Raw genomic sequence first — 19,471 nt, forward strand, 5'->3', positions numbered from 1 at the left:
ATTACAGCCTCTAAACGCTTCCTGTAGGTTCCAATGACAGTCTGGATTCTGGTTAAAGGTATTTTGGACCATTCCTCTTTACAAAACATCTCTAGTTCATTCAGGTTTGATGGCTTTCGAGCATGGACAGATCTCTTTAACTCGCACCACAGATTTTAAACTATATTCAGGTCTGGGGACTGAGATGGCCATTCCAGAACATTGTACTTGTACCTCTGCATGAATGCCTTAGTGGATTTTGAGCAGTGTTTAGGGTCTTTGTCTTGTTGAAAGATCCAGCCCCAGCGCAGCTTCAGCTTTGTCACTGATTCCTGGACATTGGTCTCCAGAATCTGCTGATACTGAATGGAATCCATGCGTCCCTCAACCTTGACAAGATTCCCAGTCCCTGCACTGGCCACACAGCCCCACAGAATGATGGAACCACCACCATATTTTACTGTAGGTAGCAGGTGTTTTTCTTGGAATGCTGTGTTCTTTTTCCTCGTTGCATAACACCCCTTGTTATGCCAAAATAACTAAATTTTAGTTTCATCAGTCCACAGCACCTTATTCCAAAATGAAGCTGGTTTGTCCAAATGTGCTTTAGCATACCTCAAGCTGCTAAATTTGTGCTGTTGGCGGAGAAAAGGCTTCCTCTGCATCACTCTCGCATACAGCATCTCCTTGTGTAAAGTGCACAGAATAACTCAATGATGCACTCCATCTGACTCCATCTGCAGCAAGATGATGTTGTATGTCTTTGGTGCTGGTCTGTGGGTTCACTCTGACTGTTTTCAGCATTTGTTGCTTCTCTCTATCCGAGATTTTTCTTAGTCTGCCACTTCGAGCCTTAACTTGAATTGAGCCTGTTGTCTTCCATTTCCTCAATATGCTCCTAACTGTGGAAACAGACAGCTGAAATTTGTGAGACAGCTTTCTGTATCCTTCCCCTAAACCATGATGGTGAACAACCTTTGTCTTCAGGTCAGTTGAGAGTTGTTTTGAGACCCCCATGTTGCTACTCTTCAGAGAAAATTAAAAGAGGAGGGAAACTTACAATTGACCCCCTTAAATGCTCTTTCTCATAATTGGATTCACCTGTGCTTGTAGGTCAGGGGTCACTGAGCTATCCAAGCCAATTTGAGTTCCAGTAATTAGTTCTACAGGTTTTGGAATCAATAAAATGACAACAGTGCCCAAATTTATCCACCTGCCTAATTTTATTTAAATAATTACTGCTCATTTTCTGAAAATGCAATAAACTTCACTTCACTTCTCAAATATCACTGTGTGTGTCTCCTAGATGATATATTTAACTGACATTTTTTATCATAACAACCAATGATTTATACAGGAAAATCATGACGATTAACAAGGTTTCCCAAACTTTCGCATCCCACTGTATCTCTGGCGCACATATTTCCTTGACGCCCATTATGTATGTGCAAAATCCAGAAGTTGTGAGTGGGCACTCCAATAATTCAGTAGGTCGGGTGCTTGGTATTATGGCAGGGCGTGCCAAATCATAATCAATGAACGTCAAGTATACCAGCACTCCGTATTCCAAACGAATCACGCTCTTTTATTGAGCCATTATATCCACAGAAATACCGACAATTGTTTCGAGGGCGTCGCAGGGTCCCCCTTCATCAAGGCGTGTGGTTACAATGAGACACAGTAATCAACACTTATATACAACAGTAATCCCCCAACAACTCACCCCCAACAGTGATCAATCAATGAGCTCTGTGTCTGCTTGAAGCACATCTTAATGTTTCATAACAGCTTGCTTAAAGGGACACTTAAGTCAAACAAAAAAAATGAGTTTTACTCACCTAGGGCTTCCAATAGCACCCTGCAGCTGTCCGGTACCCTCGCCGTCTCCCTCCGATCCTCCTGGCCCCGCCGGCAGCCACTTCCTGTTTCGGTGACAGGAGCTGACAGGCTGGGGACACGAGTGATTCTTTGCGTTCCCAGACACATTAGCACCCTCTATGCTGCTATATGGTATATGATATATGCTATAGCAGCATAGATGGCGCTATTGTGGCCAGGAACGCGAAGAATCACTCGCGTCCCCAACCTGTCAGCTCCTGTCACCGACACAGGAAGTGGCTGCCGGCGGGGCCAGGAGGATTGGAGGGAGACGGCGAGGGTACCGGACAGCTGCAGGGGGCTATTGGAAGCCCCAGGTGAGTAAAACTCATTTTTTTTGTTTGACTTAAGTGTCCCTTTAACACATCCAGATGCCTCGCAGTAGGTCTGAACAAAGGGGATTCCTTCACTATTTTTGTGACACCACTGTGAATCTCTATTGCTTCTTTCAAGAACAGAGATCGGATATCCCCTTTCCAGGAAGCGGTCCTCCATGTATTTCAAATGCAGACTTCTCTGTTCATTGTTGCAACATATTCTCAAGACTCTCAAGAACTGTGAATACACACGGTTCATTCCCGCATCGAATGCGGCGCTCGATTCCCGACGAATCGATTATTTACGAACATTTCCGAGCGCATTTCGATGATTTTTAGATCGATTGCCATGTAAAGTATGGCAAATCGACCTAACGATCCATCGAACCGCGAATCGGACATGTCGGAAATAAACGAATTGACGGGAATCGAGCAGCAAATCGACGGGAATCGAGCGCGGGAACGAACCGTGTGTATCCAGCATATGTGTTGTGGAAGGGGATTAGATCCCAGAGGAGGGGTAAAGCAAGTGAGAAGTTTTGTATACGTGAATACAAATGTATTTGGCAGGTAAGCTGAGGGATTGTAACCCAGGACAAAAGTTTATTCTACGCCCATGAGAATGTGCTTATTGTTTGTGCACACTGCTAAAATAGGGACCCCAGAAGGCTCTGAGCGTTCCTGTATATCCATGGATACGTATAACTGACAAATCTCTATTTATGTTGAGGGTGTCATGTGCTGGCTGGTGTTTAGAGCTGAGATCTTTTATTTTTGGATTTTAGAGCAGAATACAAGGTAATTGGGCTGTGCTTTTTTTTTTTTCGTGGATATGCAATGTTTACATTATTATGCAGGTGACACTGTACATACACTTTAAGCCTACTTTATCCTAAAAATACCATTTATCATTTGTTTAAGGCATATTTTAACTAACTTGCTTGCTATGAGGTTTTATTAAATATTGAACTAGAGATTATGAATTGGGGTTTGCCAGCCTGTATTTCAGTAATAGATTAGCACTGCAATTACTCGGTGCCAGCTGGCAGGGAATAAATTGGTAAATCATTGCCGCAGCACCATAACAGTCTCTGTGGGAGCTGAAAAAGATTTCATTACTTTAATCGGGTTACAGAATTGTATTGGATAGATTGAGGCGGCAGTTATTTCTGTTGAATAAACAGATAATCTGCAGTCAGCACTTCTTCCGCTGAAGCATCTGAGCTGTTCCCAAAGTGTTCTGATAGATAAAGCTGAGTTCTAGCATGTTCAATAAAGAAAAAAAAAATCATATATTTTTATTTAAAGTGTGAGGTGAGGTGAAACTTGGGTACAAAAACACATACCTACCGAAGAAGAGGGAAATCTGACGTGGGCTTGTCAGAGTGATGAGCGTGGACACGCCCCTCCCTTAACCTCCTTAAGCTGGCCACTAACGGTCCAATTCCTAGCGAAAAATCGTTTAAGCGATCAGAAATTCTGATCGGATTGGTTGTAAATAATCTCCATTGGTGGACACAATCGATTATGAACGAGTGAAAAAAATGTCGCCCGAATGAATTTTCGTCGAACGAAAATTTAGATTTTCTTGGTAGTTGTGATAGATAGGAAGCAATGATTGGTTAGTTGATGGTGTAGTGAACGATTTTTCGTCTGATCAGAATTTCTGATCGCTCGAACGATTTTACGCTAGAAATTGGACCGTTAGTGGCCAGCTTAAGCGGTAAACCCCGAGTCAGGCTCGGGCCAGAAATCAGCAGCTCAGAGCGCTAACCTCAAGCCTGACTCATGATAGCCACCAGGAGATTGCACCAGGGTGCAGAGCCTGTGCACAGCGGGTGTTTGCAACTCACTTCCTCCGGGGTCCAGACGCTGGCAGCCATTCTTCTTCCTGGAAGATCTCGATCCTTCTGGTGAGGGTGCAATCTGTTGTCATGATGACAGACTGCAATCTCACTATATGGGTAGAGCGCCACCTGGCGGACGGAGGGAGAATTGCAGCGCTGGGGAGGTGAGTAATGTAGCTGCAGATCTCTCGAGCGGCATGATTTTTTCCTGCTGCGCCTAAAAGTGTGTGAAAAAATTGCACCGCTTTTAGACCCTAAAATCCAGAAGTAATCATAGGGAGGTTAAGGCATGAGCAGGTGCAGCGGCTTCTCTCTCATAGAGGCACCGAGTGTTGTTTGTTTTGCTAGATGCTGTAACTCCTTTTTCTATTGCCTGAGGAAGCGGGCGCTGACCCGTGAAACGCGTTGCTTTGTTTTATCTGGAGTTCGTTAATAAATAGACTGAATGTACAGTCGTGTTGTGTCTGCTTGGAGGAGGTAAGTACACCACTGCCTCCTCTAATTACCAAATTTTTGGCTTTTAAGCTCCTTTAAACCCCCTTTTATCTTTTTGGCGCCTCTGTTCTCTCCTATATAATATTGTATCCACCCTTTTCTTGCGACCCTTTTCTACTATCTACAGAGAGCGACTTCTTATTCCTGAGTGGGGTCAGGATAATCTCCCCACCTGCCTTTACAGTGGTTGCCTATTGGTGACCCATGTTTGTGAGTATAACAACTATTACTCTTTGTCATTATCCCCTTTGTCAATACATACTACACTATTGGGGCTCTTGGTGTTCCTCTGTTTATCTCATATTAGTTTAAATATTTTTATGTTATTGCATATAAAAAAACTTTATTATAGGAGGTGAGAAGAGAATTATGACATTTATAATGAACTGATATGGAGGCTGCCATATTTATTGCCTTTTAAATAATGCACATTGGCTGGCTGTCCTGCCGATCCTCTGCCTCTAATACTTGTAATGCTAGGTACACCCCATACAATTTTCGGGCAGATTTAACTGCCAGATCGATTATTTCCAACATGTCCAATCTGAATTTCGATCGATTTTTCGATCATTTTTAAATAGTTTTTTTCAATAGTTTTTTCAATCGATTTCCATTCAGTTCTATGAAAAATCGATAAAACAGTCGAAAATAATGATTTAAAAAAAATCGGACATGCTGGAAATTATCAATCTGGCAGGTAAATCTGCCATAAAATTGTATGGTGTGTACGTAATGTAAGACATAGACCCTGAACAAGCATGCAGCAGATCAGATGTCTATGACAAATCTGACAAGATTAGCTGCATGCTTGTTTCAGGTGTGTGATTCAGACACTACAGCAGTCAAAGAGATCAGCAGGACTGCCAGGTAACTGGTAGTGTTTAAATGGGAATAAATACATCAGCCTCCATATACTTTGCTTCAGGTTCTCTTTAACCTGCATTGTGGAGTCAGTAAGCTGGAGGAGGGTCTTTGCCTGAGAGGTGCCACTCATCTGCAGTAGGAGGGATTGGAGGAGGGGCATAGATCATTACTCAGGCTACTCATGCAAATGAAACCGTAGCAAAAGTGGGTCAGAAGTCTACAGAAACCAATTAGTGATAAAGCTGAGAGACTCATATTTACCTCTTTGTTATCATTCTGACACATGGCAGGTGGTCGTGACTCCATGAAAGTAATATATTGCTCCACCAGCATTGTTGACATTGATTCCAGAGAGGTGCTGGGCTTAGATGTGGCCATCACAACCTGGACCAGCGGCACAAGCAGGAGATAGTCGGCCTCTAGAAGGCTAACTTTGCTGCGCTTGTGACAGTAGGACATCACATTCCGCATACATCTTGCCATATCTATGAAGCCAGAAGCACATAAATATGTTAAAAAGATCTGATGCTCTCATGCAAATAATTAGAACCTAGCAATCAGCCTGGTTTTCAACTGCAAGTACCTATAACAATCAACCACTAGACTAAAACCACACAGGTGAAGTGAAGAACATTGATTTTGTCATTACAATGGCACCTGTCAAGGTGTGGAATACTAATAGATACAAAGCAGAACATATTAGGCATCAGGGTCAGACCATCTTCAAAATGGCGGGACTTGTGAAGTGTCCCAGACATGTAAGGGCCCGTTTCCACTAGAGCGAATCTGCATGCATTTCCTGCATGCAGATTCGCATAACCAATACAAGTGGATGGGACTATTTCCACTTGTCAGAATTTCTTAAGCTCTTTCACACTAGAGGCTGCGGTAGAAAAGGCTGAAACTCAGCCTTTTGCTTAACGCCAATACATAGCGTTTTCAAAGCATTTTCAAAGCGTTTTCAAAGCGTTCTACAGCTCATATGAAAACGTCCTTTTTTTTTTCTATAAAAATACGTAAACAAGTCAGCTGTTAAAGGCTTTGAAAACGCTGAAGTTGGCGTTTTCCATTGACTATCATTGAAACGCCAACAGCCAACTTCGGCTGTAAACAGCCCTGAAAAAGCTCCTGGGAGCGTTAAAATGCAACGCTCCAAAACGCCGAGTTAGATGTGAAAGGTAAAATTAAAGTCTATGGACTTTAATTTTACCTTGGAAAACGCCAACTTCGGCTGTGGCATTAAAACGCCGAAAAAGTCCTCTGGTGTGAAAAAAATCTGCACGGCAGAGCCTTCAGAATTCGTACACCAATCGCATACAATGTAATTAAATAGGAAAAATGCATGCGTTTTTGCTATGTGTTTTTCTATGCGTTTTATTATGCGTTTTGTGTGAAAACAATGTAAAAAGCACACCAGCATTGACATGGTTAAAAACGCTTGGCCACAAAACGCATGCGAAATCGCATAGAAAACCTCATGGAAAAATGCATCCGCATGCAAAATTGCACATGCGTTTTCCGCACTGGAATCGTACTGCACCAATGGAAACGTACCCTTATGGTTAGTACCTACAAAGAACTGTCCAAGTATGGACATCCAGTGACATGCAATGGGGGACGCAAGGCTTGGTTTTATGCATGGGGAGCAAAGGATAGTCAGTCTGATCCAGTCCATAAAAAGGTTAGTTGCTTCCACCTTTCAAAGGATGGAGGCAGCCGACTACTCTGAGGCTTCTTGCACACCAAGACGTTGTGTTAGGTGGCACGTTAAGGTCGCATAACGTGCACCTAACACAACGTATGGTGCTGCAAAAGCCGACGGTAGAGTGAGCCGCGTTAGGCTGCTCGATGCCCATAATATCTCCCAGAGTGGCGCTGATTGGCCAGCGGGACCACGTGATGCGGAGCGAGACACTCCGCATCACGTGGTCCCGCCGGCCAATCAGCGCCCGCCAGTGCAGTGAATATTAAGTAGCCATGTGCGCGGCTACTGTAGCTGGCTCTCCCCGCCTCCTCCGCCCCCCACTGCGCATGTGCAAACAGTCTAACGCGGCTATAGCCGCTCCAACGCCGTAGCATGCTGCACTTTGCACAGAACGTGCAGCGTTACATGTAACGCAACGTGGGCTGTGTGAACAGCCCACTTGTGTTACATTGCTGTGCGTTGGGGGAGCGTTACAGGCGCACTAACGTGCGCCTGTAACGTCTTGGTGTGCAAGCAGCCTGAAAGTAAGAGTCCAGTCTCATTCAAATAACGTTATGTGTAACTGATGCCCCCTATTTTCCCTGATATTTTGTTTATTCCCTCAAACATCAATTTATTCCTACACTGATTACATGTCTTTTAAGATAAAACCTTTGAGTATTTTTACATTTTATGAACATTATTTATTAATATCTATGTTAATAAAGAGTTTTCGTGACTGACCTACTTTAACACAAGATCTATCCATGTCCCTTCATTCGTCGGAGTCAGTGGAGTGGACCATTTTGGAACAGGGTGAAGCCCTCCAAGTTGTAGCAACTCTGGGGGTCACATAATTTGGGTAAGCGCTATCGCCAGCAGCTGAATTTACCCTTTTCTTACTAATTTGTGCAGCGCCCGGCAAAAACTTGCCCAAATTAGGCATGCAGTGCTGGCGTCAAAGCGATCGGTGCAACGCTGAGCCATAATCAACTGCCTCAGATCAGGTTCCGTGAATGGAACCATTTTAGAATGCAGTGTGCACACAACCCTAAAGGGGTTCTGTGGACTGCTAAAATAAATAAAAAACGCCACTTACCTGGAGCTTCTATCGGCCCCCCTGCAGCTGTAATGTCCCACGCCGTCCTCCTCCGATGCTCCGTTTCCCCGCCCCTGGTCCCGGTCTAATATTTGTCTAACAAGACTAATTATGCTCGCTCCCGCGCGCGTCATTGGGAGCTTACTGCACACGCACAGGCACAGGCACTGTACAAAGTTTTCTTGTACTGCGTCTGCGCAGTAAGCTTCCGATTATGCGAGCGGAAGTGAGCACGCGCACGGCCACGGTCGCGCAGCCACAGTGTAATTGGTCGCGTCATTAGACCAGAACCGGCGGCGGGGAACGGTGAATCGGAGGAGGACAGCGTGGGACACTACAGCTGCAGGGGATCAATAGGAACCACAGGTAAGTGGTGGTTTTTGTTTTTTTTAGCAGTCCACAGAACCCTTTTAAGCCTGGTTGGTTAGGTGCACAGCTGAATCAAACACAGCTACACAATATTTTCTTCAGTTTGATAAAGCTCAGTTCCAAAGGTAATATAGCAAAGTCCCTGTTATCCTGAACTCAGGCAACCGGAAGACTCTTTTAAAAACTTACAAAGCCTCCAGCAACGCGTAGCTGCCTTCCTGCAGCGGATAACAGGCTCCTAGCAGCTTACGGCGTCCATGCATGCGATGCAGCTCAGGTGACACACCGGCTTGCATGCACGGGGGGGAGATGGAAAGTAGCTAGGAGCCTGCTAGCTGCTGCAGGAAGACTGCTACACATCGCTGGAGCTTTGGTAAGTATTTAGGGGGGAGGGTTGTGCAGCACATGTATCATCAGCCTATCCCCGCCGGTGCCGGATATACGGGACTCTGCTGTACTTATAATTTACACTAATCAACATGATTGCTTTCAGGATTTGTGTTTAGTTATTCTACCAGTATCTCTCTAGGGTGTAGGAGAAAACTGAAGCCCCTGGCTGCTACGCCATTATCTATTAACCACTTGAGGACCGCGGTGTTAAATCCCCCTAATGACCAGGCCATTTTTTACTAAATGGGCCACTGCAGCTTTAAGGCCAAGCTGCAGGGCTGCACAACTCAGCACACAAGTGATCCCCCCCCTTCTCTCCCCACCAACAGAGCTCTCTGTTGGTGGGGTCTGATCGCTCCACCAGTGTTTATTTATTTATTTTTTTTACAAATATTTTTTTTTGTTTTTTCTTTAATAAAATTGTGCATTTTAAAAAATATTTTTCCCTCCCTCAGTCAGCCTATCCCAGTGATCGCCTGTAATAGGCTTCAGCCTATCACAGTGGATCGCTCTTGTGTCCCCGAGGGGGACAGCTGTGTCACACGGCTGTCCCCAGTACAGCGCTGCTGTAGATCGCCGTCTAACAGCCTCTGAGCGTCGATCACCGCTGGAAGACTGAAGGCGGAGCTCCGTCATCAGAGCGAAGATGCGTACGCATCGGCGCGCGCGCTCTTTTGCAAGCCCCATAAGAAGCCATTCACTCCAATGAAGTGAATGGCGTGGAGTTGTCCTGGGGCTTCTGCCGCGCTCACGCCAATTGGCATGGAGCAGTCGGCAGGTAGTTAAGCATTATGCTGTAGTCCAGCTTACTCTATTTGTATTTGTAACATTTTCTTGCTTGTAATCCGTGTATATTACAGCACTGACTCCATTTTTGCCTTGAGAGTACTACAGCACAAATAGCTGTGGTGTGTATATCCTGCTCTACTCACACTTGTTGTCTTTCAGGTGCTGTAGTGTTGGCTCCTGGGAGAGCATCTCCTCGCAATGCAGGGCTATCTCTCTGTCCAGTACAGAGCGGACCTTGTTCAAGGACGCTTGTGTCACATATTCCATGCGGGCTGTGACAAGGACACAGTCAACAACAAAAACAGCTTAGACGTATTCAGTCATTAATTATACCAGAAGAAAACAATAGCAGTACCAGTGAGATCATAGAGATCATAGCAAAACTTTAATGGCGCCCTCATATGTAGGCACTCTTAAAGGACACACGAGGTGACATGTGACATGATGAGATAGACATGTGTATGAACAGTGCCAAGCACAAAAAATAATTAGGTTATATTCCTTTTTAACTTTCTCTGCCTGAAAGAGTAAAAAATCAGGTATGCAAGTGACCGTTTCTGCCCAGGTCAGACTATAGTATAACACTCACTGAGTAGGAATTACAGCCATAAAACATGTATGGAACACATTCCTGGCAGAAAATGGCTTCTGAGAGCAGAAAAGAGATAAAAAGGGGCAATTACTCATAGATTTTTAGCTCTGGTATAGTTCAATGAATGTGTAATTGAGAAGAGGCCATGAAACAGTAAAAACTTAAAAATTAGATTTAAATATAAAATAAAACTGTGGGATAGCTAAAAAAGTCATTTTTTTTGGAGAAGGAGGATAGATACAATTGTTTATCTCATAAATTTTTTTTTTACCTCACATGTCCTTTAAAGAGAATCTGTAACATCAAAATGTCCCCTGGGGGGTACTCACCTCGGGTGGGGGAAGCCTCAGGATCCTAATGAGGCTTCCCACGCCGTCCTCCGTCCCTCGGGGGTCTCGCTGCAGCCCTCCGTACAGCGGCGACGTAAATATTTACCCTCCCGGCTCCTGCGCAGGCGCTCTGGTGGCTGTCGGCTCCGAAGTAGGCGGAAATACCCGATCGCCGTCGGGTCTGCTCTACTGCGCAGGCGCAAGTCTCCGGCGCCTGCGCAGTAGAGCGGACCCGACGGAGATCGGGTATTTTCGTCTAGTTCCAAGCCGAAAGCAGCCAGAGCGTCCCCGCTGGAGCCTGCAAAGGTAAATATTGAATTGACAGTCGGGTCTGTCGCCGGCTGTTCGGAGGGCTGCAGCGAGACCCCCGTGGGACAGAGGACGGCGTGGGAAGCCTCATTAGGATCCTGAGGCTTCCCCCACCCGAGGTGAGTACCCCCCAGGGGATCTTTTTGATGTTACAGTGTCTCTTTAAGCAATGCCACCAGCCCCTACCCTATGGATATGAGTTAATTGGGCAATTTACATTCTCATGCAATCACATAGTTCACTAAGACACATTTAGAGGGTGGAGAAACAGAAGAAAGTTAATGGTGAATACATTTAGTACCCACTGGGCCCCTCTGCTCCAGGGCCCCAAAGCAGCTGTTATGGCTGCTATGGCTATTGCTACGCAGTACTTGGTGAAACTGGGGTAGATTCACAAAATAATGGTAAACTGAACACATACAGACAGCACATATTAAGTTTGCTGGGATTTATACAATTTATGTACAACAGAGTACCTAAGCAGCTTGGGGCGACCCAAAACTACTAGAAAAGTATAGGCAATAAAAGAGACCGAAAAGCCCTCCTACTATAGGAGATGACATTCAGCCACTTATCATAAATGGAAATATTGTAAAGAGGGTCACAGACTTTCAGTTTTCTGGGAGTTACTATTAAAGAGAACCGGAGGCGGAATTTTTAAATCTTAATAGGGCCCAGAGGCATGTCATGTGCACAATGCCAGGCTTTTGTGTCCTTCTATCGCCGCTACTAGTGCCCCCTGCGCTCTGCTGTCCCCCCTGAAAATATCGCCAGGCTAGCGACAATCTACTTGTCGCTAGCCTGCTTTGTTTACCTGAGGCTTGTCAATCATGCTCCTGCGCATTGCCGCCTCCATTACAGGCTCCCCCCACCGCTTCCCGTCTCTGCTAGCTTCCTCCAATCGGAAGCCAAGCCGCGACCCAGGAGTTAACTAAATTATAGCAAGTGCCTTCTGCTTTAAGAAGGCAAACTACACAACTACACATTAATGTAGCGTGTTGCGCAAGTTGTGTAATGCATGTTATAGCAGCAACAGGTGTATTGTGTACATAAGGCGAGTTCCGCTATTTGCGCAAAGCACACTATGCTGCTTGCATGAATACCAGTAAAATTTACGTGAACTACCTGCACAGAGCAATTTCACCAGCAGTTTGTAAATATGCCCCATAATTTGGCAGCTGCAGAGATTTTATTGTGTGTATATAGTGGACTTGCAAAAGAAGTCGTGCAGTGGCCATACACAAATACATTTGAAGACAATACATTTTTCTAAAAAAGAAAGTATTGAATTAACCTACTTTAGACTTTGGAGAGTTTTCATTTGACAATCTGAACACATTTAACTAAAAAAAGATGATCGCAAAGTGGAATTGAATCTGAGATAGGGTACATCCAAAAAAAACAGTAAACTTATGCAGACAGCGCACAATAAATTTACTGGGATTTATGCAATTTATCGAGTTATGGGCACACCGTGTGTGCTGTTTGTATATCGAACATTATGCTATTTGCATAATGCGCATTATACAGCTAGTGTGCACACTGTGTACGTAATATTATTTCTGCTATGTTCGCAACACACGTTATGTAGTTATCGCACAACAACTTTATCAGTATGTACGCTATCAGCACATGGCAATTTCACTTGGGTTTTGTGAATCAACCCTATAATCATTTACTTTCTAGCTTCAATGGGGCCCCAGAGCAAAGGTAATTTGGGGCCCCCTGACCACCCCTCGACCACAGTTGAAATCCCTCCCCTCCCTGTTCCCTGGTCTCCCTTTGACATGTGCTACTCAGGGCCCCCCCAAGTATAAAGGGCCAGCTGTGCTCCCCAGTCTTAGGTAGTCTCCTCACTAGCATAGATATCCAGAAATGTCCCCAGGGATTAGGTACCCCCTTCCTCCCTTCCCTAGTACAGATAGCCATGTGTGTCTTTTAGGATTAGGTAGCCTCCCATTCAGTAAAGATAGTCAGATGTTCCCCTGTGTTTGGTAGTCCTCCCCCTAGTATAGATAACTGTGACCCCTGGCATAAATATGTAGCCTCCCCCCCATATGCAGAGCAGTGTAGACCAGAAGAAAAGGTTCAACTCACCTGTCAGTGCCACGGGAACTTCAACAAGTCTTCTCCACATCACACAGTCACAGCATCTCCTCTCTGACACTGGACTGTGCAAAGTGGAGAAGACTTCCTAATGTCCCCGGTGACACTGACATGTTTGTTGTACCCTCACTCTTCTGTTGCACTCCACTGTGCACATGGGAGGATGAGGGGGAGCACTTGGGGAGGCCCTGCCACCTTCCCCTGCCTGCTGCCTCACCTCCACCACCTGCACCATGCACTGTGATACCCGGTGGCCCAGCCAGGCAGTTTGTATCTTTAAATGGGAGATGCTTGGGGGCCCCATACACTGGCAAATAATAACCCCCCCCCCCCTTCCTTTTTGTCTTAATTATAGTCCCGGTCCTGCTTCTTATTGTTCAGATCAAGTGCCTAACACAGCAAATGTCTGACATGGCTACCTATGCAAAACACAAGGTAGGAGAGGGTTGTTGTGTTTGCTGAAGTTTTTACAATATATAGTTTTTAGCACAAAATTTGTAATTCTTTTCAGCTTCAGTAGAGCATAAGGATGACTGCTACATTTATGTCATATGTCAGTTATTTACTAAACACCATAATCCAAGCTGTCTTCCATAGGGCACAAGTGTGAGAGGAGCGGAATCAGAAGAGGGACTACCAAAGCACAACATGAACAGATCAAGTCTGCCTTTGTATTTTTGCCTTGTGGATACATCTGGCAACAGAAAAAAAGACAGGATAATACATGGTTGGCATAGAGATGTCCTAAAACGTTCTGTAGTTAAAGACCTCATAACCTCTGCAAACGTCAAACTACTAGACTGTGGCCTGTACAGCCTTCAGTCATCCCTGATTAGTGTTTAGCACATCCATATGTAATGTAATACGCATTTCATCACAAGCTCCACATTTACCTTTCATGTTGGACAATTGTAGCTTCCAAGTTACACTTCTTAAAGCAACAGGAATGGGTTGATTGAAGAGGGCATGTAGCTTTACTTTCATGCTGGGTCTTTTTTCAAGAATATTGACCTATATAACATACACAGAACTTAGCATGCAAAGTCAGAACAAGCTTATTATATATATTATATTATATATACTGTGTAATTGCCCAGCCCTCTATGAACAGTGTATGAGGTTTTACCTAATGTAAATGTAAGATTGAAACTGGCACTGGATTTCAACAAGGTCTAGGAGGATAGAATAAAGAGCTAGCGATCGGAGGGCTGGGTTGAGTAGGCATACTTCCTTAGAGAGTGTCACAAACATCAGGTGGCGGCTATTCTGTAATCACTGGGTATGTGCTGCTGAAGTTGTCCCAATGAGAGGGAACTGAGCATTGTCATGGAGCCAAAGTATCCCATACGTATGGTAGAGTTTTACTTCAGAGGTCTACTGTAACTGCAGGGAAAGGTGCAGCACTTGCCACCAGACTCCCTGCATATCTGACTGGTACCTGGACCGTGCTAGCTATGAAGGGTACAAGGTGACACCAATAAATGGATAGATAATGGCTCTCACAGGAACCTGAATATCCATTTGGTGTGACCATATATTAGAACGAATATGGGCAGAGTCGACCAAGAGACAAATGTATCTCTAATCGAATCTGATTAGAGCTAAATTTGTCTTGAATCGAATTTGCCCATACACTACAGGCCGATTCCCCTCCGATTTCAGCATGAAATCATCAGGGAAACGTCTGAGCCACTGCGCCTGCCTTGTCGCTGCCCCCAAAATGTATAAATGTATGTAGTGTAGTGCATTTATACATTCCCTGTAATGTAGCAGCTTCCGCACGGTGTCCGTCCATCTCACCGGGTAAGCCGCATACACGCCGGCGGCGCAGAGGGTCTGACGTCAGAAGCTATGTGCCTTTGTGACGTCAGACATGTTGCCGCCGGCATGTATGCGGAACCCGGCGAGATGGACGGAAACCACGTGGAGGCTGACACCGGACAGGTAATGTATAAATGCATTACACTACATACATTTATATATTGCGGCGGCAGGGGTTTCATCGTCCGTCGCTCGTTCACAATTCGGCCGCCGTACCTCCGCACACCCGACCAACCAACCTCGGCCCGACATTTTCCAACATGCGCCATCGACTGTGCGGCCAACTTCTGTCCCGAAATTGGTCGCTTTATTGGTCGGGCATGCACTTGGCAGCACCAATTTTCATCCAATTCGATTATAATAATCAAATTGGATGCTTGATTGGTTGGTTGCCTAGTGTATGGCCCCCTTTAAGAACTGTGCTTTGATTGAAGATTGTTCAGTTAGCTGGGGTTTACTGAATTGTAGAGAGTTTCCTGTCTGGAAATAGTTATACTCCTAGTGCAGGAAGTAAAGTTAGCATGCGTGCAACTGTTACATAGTATCATTTTATGCCAGCAGGGAGCTGTGTAATGAACGCATCTAGTAAAGCTGGCCACTAATGGCCAAATTTCTAGCGAAAAATCGTTTGAGCGATCAGAAATTCTGATCGGAAGTGAAATATTGTAATACATCGTTCACTACACCATCAATGAACCAATCTTTGCTTCCTATCTATCGCAACCAACAGGAAAATCCAAATTTTAGTTCGACGCAAATTCATTTGGACGACATTTTTTTCACGCGTTCATAATCGATTGTGTCCATCAACAGTGATTATTCACAACCAATCCGATCAGAATTTCTGATCGCTCAAACGATTTTTCGCTAGAAATTGGACCATTAGTGTCCACCTTAAGAGGTACAGGAGAATCCATAAACCAGACCACCATGAAGTCTGGAGAAAAACTTTCATATTTCTCCAAAGAGAACATCATACTAACCACGTAACAGGACCCAAGCTGTAATAAGTGGTTCTTGATCACTTCATACAGACTTCTTAAAGAGAACCCGAGGTGAGAGGGATATGGAGGCCGACATATTTATTTCCACATCACATTGCCTGGCTGTCCTGCTGATCCTCTGTCTCTGATACTTTAAGCCATAGACCCCGAACAAGTATGCAGATCAGATGTCTGTGACAAATCTGACAAGATTAGCTGCATGCTTGTTTCAGGTGTGTGATTTAGACCCTACTGCCCAGAAAGATCAACAGGACTGCCAGGCAACTGGTATTGTTTAAAAGGAAATAAATATGGCAGCTTTCATAGGTCTCACACCTTGAGTTCCATGGTATTGCCCAACTTGGCCATACAGCTGAGTGTTGAGACTCACCACTCCATCCTCGATATGGGAGGCCACCAGGTCAGAGTTATTCCTGGGAATGTTGCCATCTTGCAGTTTCTGAGCAACATAATTGTGAAGATTTTCTTCCAGGCGGGAGCTGATGTGAGCAGCCAGTTTATTGTATACGGCTCCTGGAAGAGAGAACATTCCACTACTATCTACACTAGCAGAATAATGCACAATTCAATCAGAACAGCTAAAATATAAAGGGACGCCATGTGGTTTCATCCTGACCAACGGATCCCTTGGTTGGATCACCCTCTGTGCATGACAGTATCTGATGTTATGGTACCTGCAGTCCTGCACTATAAACCTGCCCAATGCATTTCTATCATTCCTTGCCATCTGCTCACCAAACATTTCACTGTTCTGTAGGCCGCCCTGGCTAGTGGCTATCCCCCAGCTGGTAATAACTAAGAAAAGAAATGATGTTGGATGATGCTTACAGCATCTAATGAATGCACAGAAGTATCAGAGTCCTTCTTTGGAAGCAAAAAGGGGCCCCCTAATCCTGCTTTGGGGGGGGGGGGGGAGGGGGGGAGGTCAGGTCTGTAAAGGCAGACAGAGGGTGTGTGTCGGTGGGACTCCAGGTTAATGTTTCCCTGGGTCCCATTGTAACTAGAACTGACACTTGAGGAAGGGTCAGGTGACCCGTAACATGTATGTGTCCATGCTCAAATAAATCACAAACGAAAGTTTGAAGCCTGTGGAGTGCCTTTTTCTACCGTGTTGCAGTGTAACTAGAACTGACCCTGCTCACTATATTTTTTACAGTGCCGCCATATATTACTAACATGACACAGTCATATATACGTAAGGCCCAAATATGTTTAGAGCCTAATTAACCTACCATAATAGAATTCAGCAACACAAAGTTATAGGAATATAAAAACTCATCTCAGCATCTTCAGTCATGCATTGTACCTTGAGATATCCCTCACACTGGAAGTGGTGTAGAGACATGTATGCAACTACCGTAAGCACTGTTCCACATTGCTGATGAAGACTAGGCTCTCAGTTATATAAATATGGTGTGGTGCGCAAAAAATCCCCAGAAATCCTGTCTAGCAGTGTTTTGGTGCGCTGGAAGTGCTGCCAGATTGACAGAGAAGCACACTAGCTGCAGCGTCCTACACAGTGGGGTGCATCTCTGGGCTCTACCTCACTGGAGGAACAACCATTGGGATGTAAACCACTTAGCTAGTAGAGACCATGCAGTTGTTATTACTGAAAAGCATATTGCAAATCATAATTTACAATACCTGACTGCAAAGCTCTAGCAGCTTTTTCCAAGACAAATATCTTCTCTGTCTCCGACAGGTCATTGAAGAACTTAATATTATTTTCATTCATCTGCTGTTGGACGGCATCGTAAAGTTTACCAGTGAACTCCTCCCATTCCTGTTCAGCCAAAAAGAAAGCATGAATATGTTTACAGATAAATCTGCATACCTTTCAAAAATGGAGCCAATAAAAATGGACACTAAGACTAACATGCCCTGCCACACCCCAGTTTTACAGGTGGTACGCCCTCCCCTATACAGTTCCCTGGTGTCTAGTGGCTGCCTCACTCCCCTGTACAGTTCCCTGGTGTCTAGTGTCCCCCCTCATTCTCCAATACAGTTCCCTGGTTTCTAGTGGCACCCTCCCCATAATAGTTCCCTGGTGTCTAGAGCCTTACCTTACCTAGAGATGCTAGGTAAGTACTAATGACTCACCTGTCTTTCTCAGTTCCAGTGCCGCTCAATCAAATGCACACCGAGCTGCCTGTAATGACAGCCCAGGTGATACGCTGTGATCCACTTACCACCACTGCGTGACACTTATGCACGCTCTCTTGATTTGTTCTGCTTTCTCATTTTCGAATGTTAGGAAATATGTATTAGTTGATTGACAAGAACAGCCTTCACTGTTCGATGCTGGCTTTATAATACAAGGGTCACATGATATATTATAATTTACTTTTAGTACCCTTTAATTAACACCAGAATAAAAATGTTATTACCCCCAAACTAATGCATCCCCAAAGCAGAAAATATGAAAATATCAGTGTGTTGCTTATAGACTGAACTGGATATTACATTAGTATGCAAGATGGCAGCATACTACATACAGTGTTGTACTTTGATGGGAGGGGATGGGCTCTGATTTTTGTGATTATCACTGATAACAATACATTAGACAAAGGGAAGGTATGATAAATATATAATCCATAAAGAGCTTAGAGACATGTCTTGCGGTTTATTGTATTTTTTTGCCAAACAGTGGTTACAGTTTAACTGTATTTTGCAATTGCATCCCACAGTAGAAATCTCATAACAACACAGATATTTCTTTATACTCACATCGTTCCTGTTTCACATCTGTTTTGTACCTTTCTTCCTACAAGGTTATATTTACAAAATAGACCTTCGCTGCTTGCTCTAGAGATGTAAACATAATAACGATTTTATTTATACAAAGTTCTCATGCTATTTCTTCAAACATCCTGTACAGCCCTAACTGCCCTAACAGATAAAACAGCTGTGGGATGGAGTTCTTCTGCTATTCAGTTTGTGTTACCTGCAGGTGTTCAATCTGGGACCTGGTGTGCTCCAGCCATGGGAGACCTGCAGAGCCTGCTGCCATGTTTGTCTCTGTTTAGTGTACTCATAAAAAAGAAGCATGGGTTGCTACAACAAACTATGCAAATACACAATGTGCAGAATGCTGCACAAGACAGCAGCTTACTGAAGCATAAGAGCACTGCAGATTAACTGTACACGCCAGATAGCCTCCTGAAAAAGGACAGGCTTCTCTTTTATCCAAGTAATGGCATATTCAAAGAAAACATAGTAAAAATAAAATCTGACACTTACCTGGGGCTTCTATCAGCCCCCTGTAGCTGTAATGTCCCACGCCGTCCTCCTCCGATCACCCTTTCCCCGCAGCCGGCACCGGTCAAATTATTCGTCCATCAAGATGAATAATGCGTGCACCTGCTCGCGTCATCGGGGTGGCAGAGTATACATGAAATGATGCAGAAAACATTACAATGAGCCTATGTAGTATAAACTACTACCTGTTAACAGTGCTGCTCACGAATTTTCATCAAAATCATTTTTGCATCAAAAATGCTATCTTTAATTTAGAGAAATTTTCATGAAAAACAGGTTTGTATTTTTGGGGTTTCCGCGAAAAATCAATGTTTTTACAGCAAAACATCAATATTTCTACT

General features: G+C 44.4%; 1 protein-coding gene across 1 annotated transcript in view; it reads right to left on the bottom strand.

Annotated features, from left to right (window-relative positions):
• The window catches only part of LOC137545244 (uncharacterized), a 69,170-nt gene extending 50,288 nt beyond the window's left edge, over window positions 1-18,882 (bottom strand). Inside the window, exons 1-6 of the mRNA XM_068266364.1 lie at window positions 18,817-18,882; window positions 17,517-17,655; window positions 16,243-16,385; window positions 13,941-14,058; window positions 9,855-9,983; window positions 5,642-5,865 (exon numbers count right to left, since the gene is read on the bottom strand). Of these exons, the coding sequence (XP_068122465.1) occupies window positions 5,642-5,865; window positions 9,855-9,983; window positions 13,941-14,058; window positions 16,243-16,385; window positions 17,517-17,655; window positions 18,817-18,882 (819 nt within the window). The remainder of the gene's footprint in view (window positions 1-5,641; window positions 5,866-9,854; window positions 9,984-13,940; window positions 14,059-16,242; window positions 16,386-17,516; window positions 17,656-18,816) is intronic.
• Window positions 18,883-19,471: the final 589 nt, after the last annotated feature.

Source organism: Hyperolius riggenbachi, chromosome 2, assembly GCF_040937935.1.
Source record: "Hyperolius riggenbachi isolate aHypRig1 chromosome 2, aHypRig1.pri, whole genome shotgun sequence".
Taxonomy (NCBI): domain Eukaryota; kingdom Metazoa; phylum Chordata; class Amphibia; order Anura; family Hyperoliidae; genus Hyperolius; species Hyperolius riggenbachi.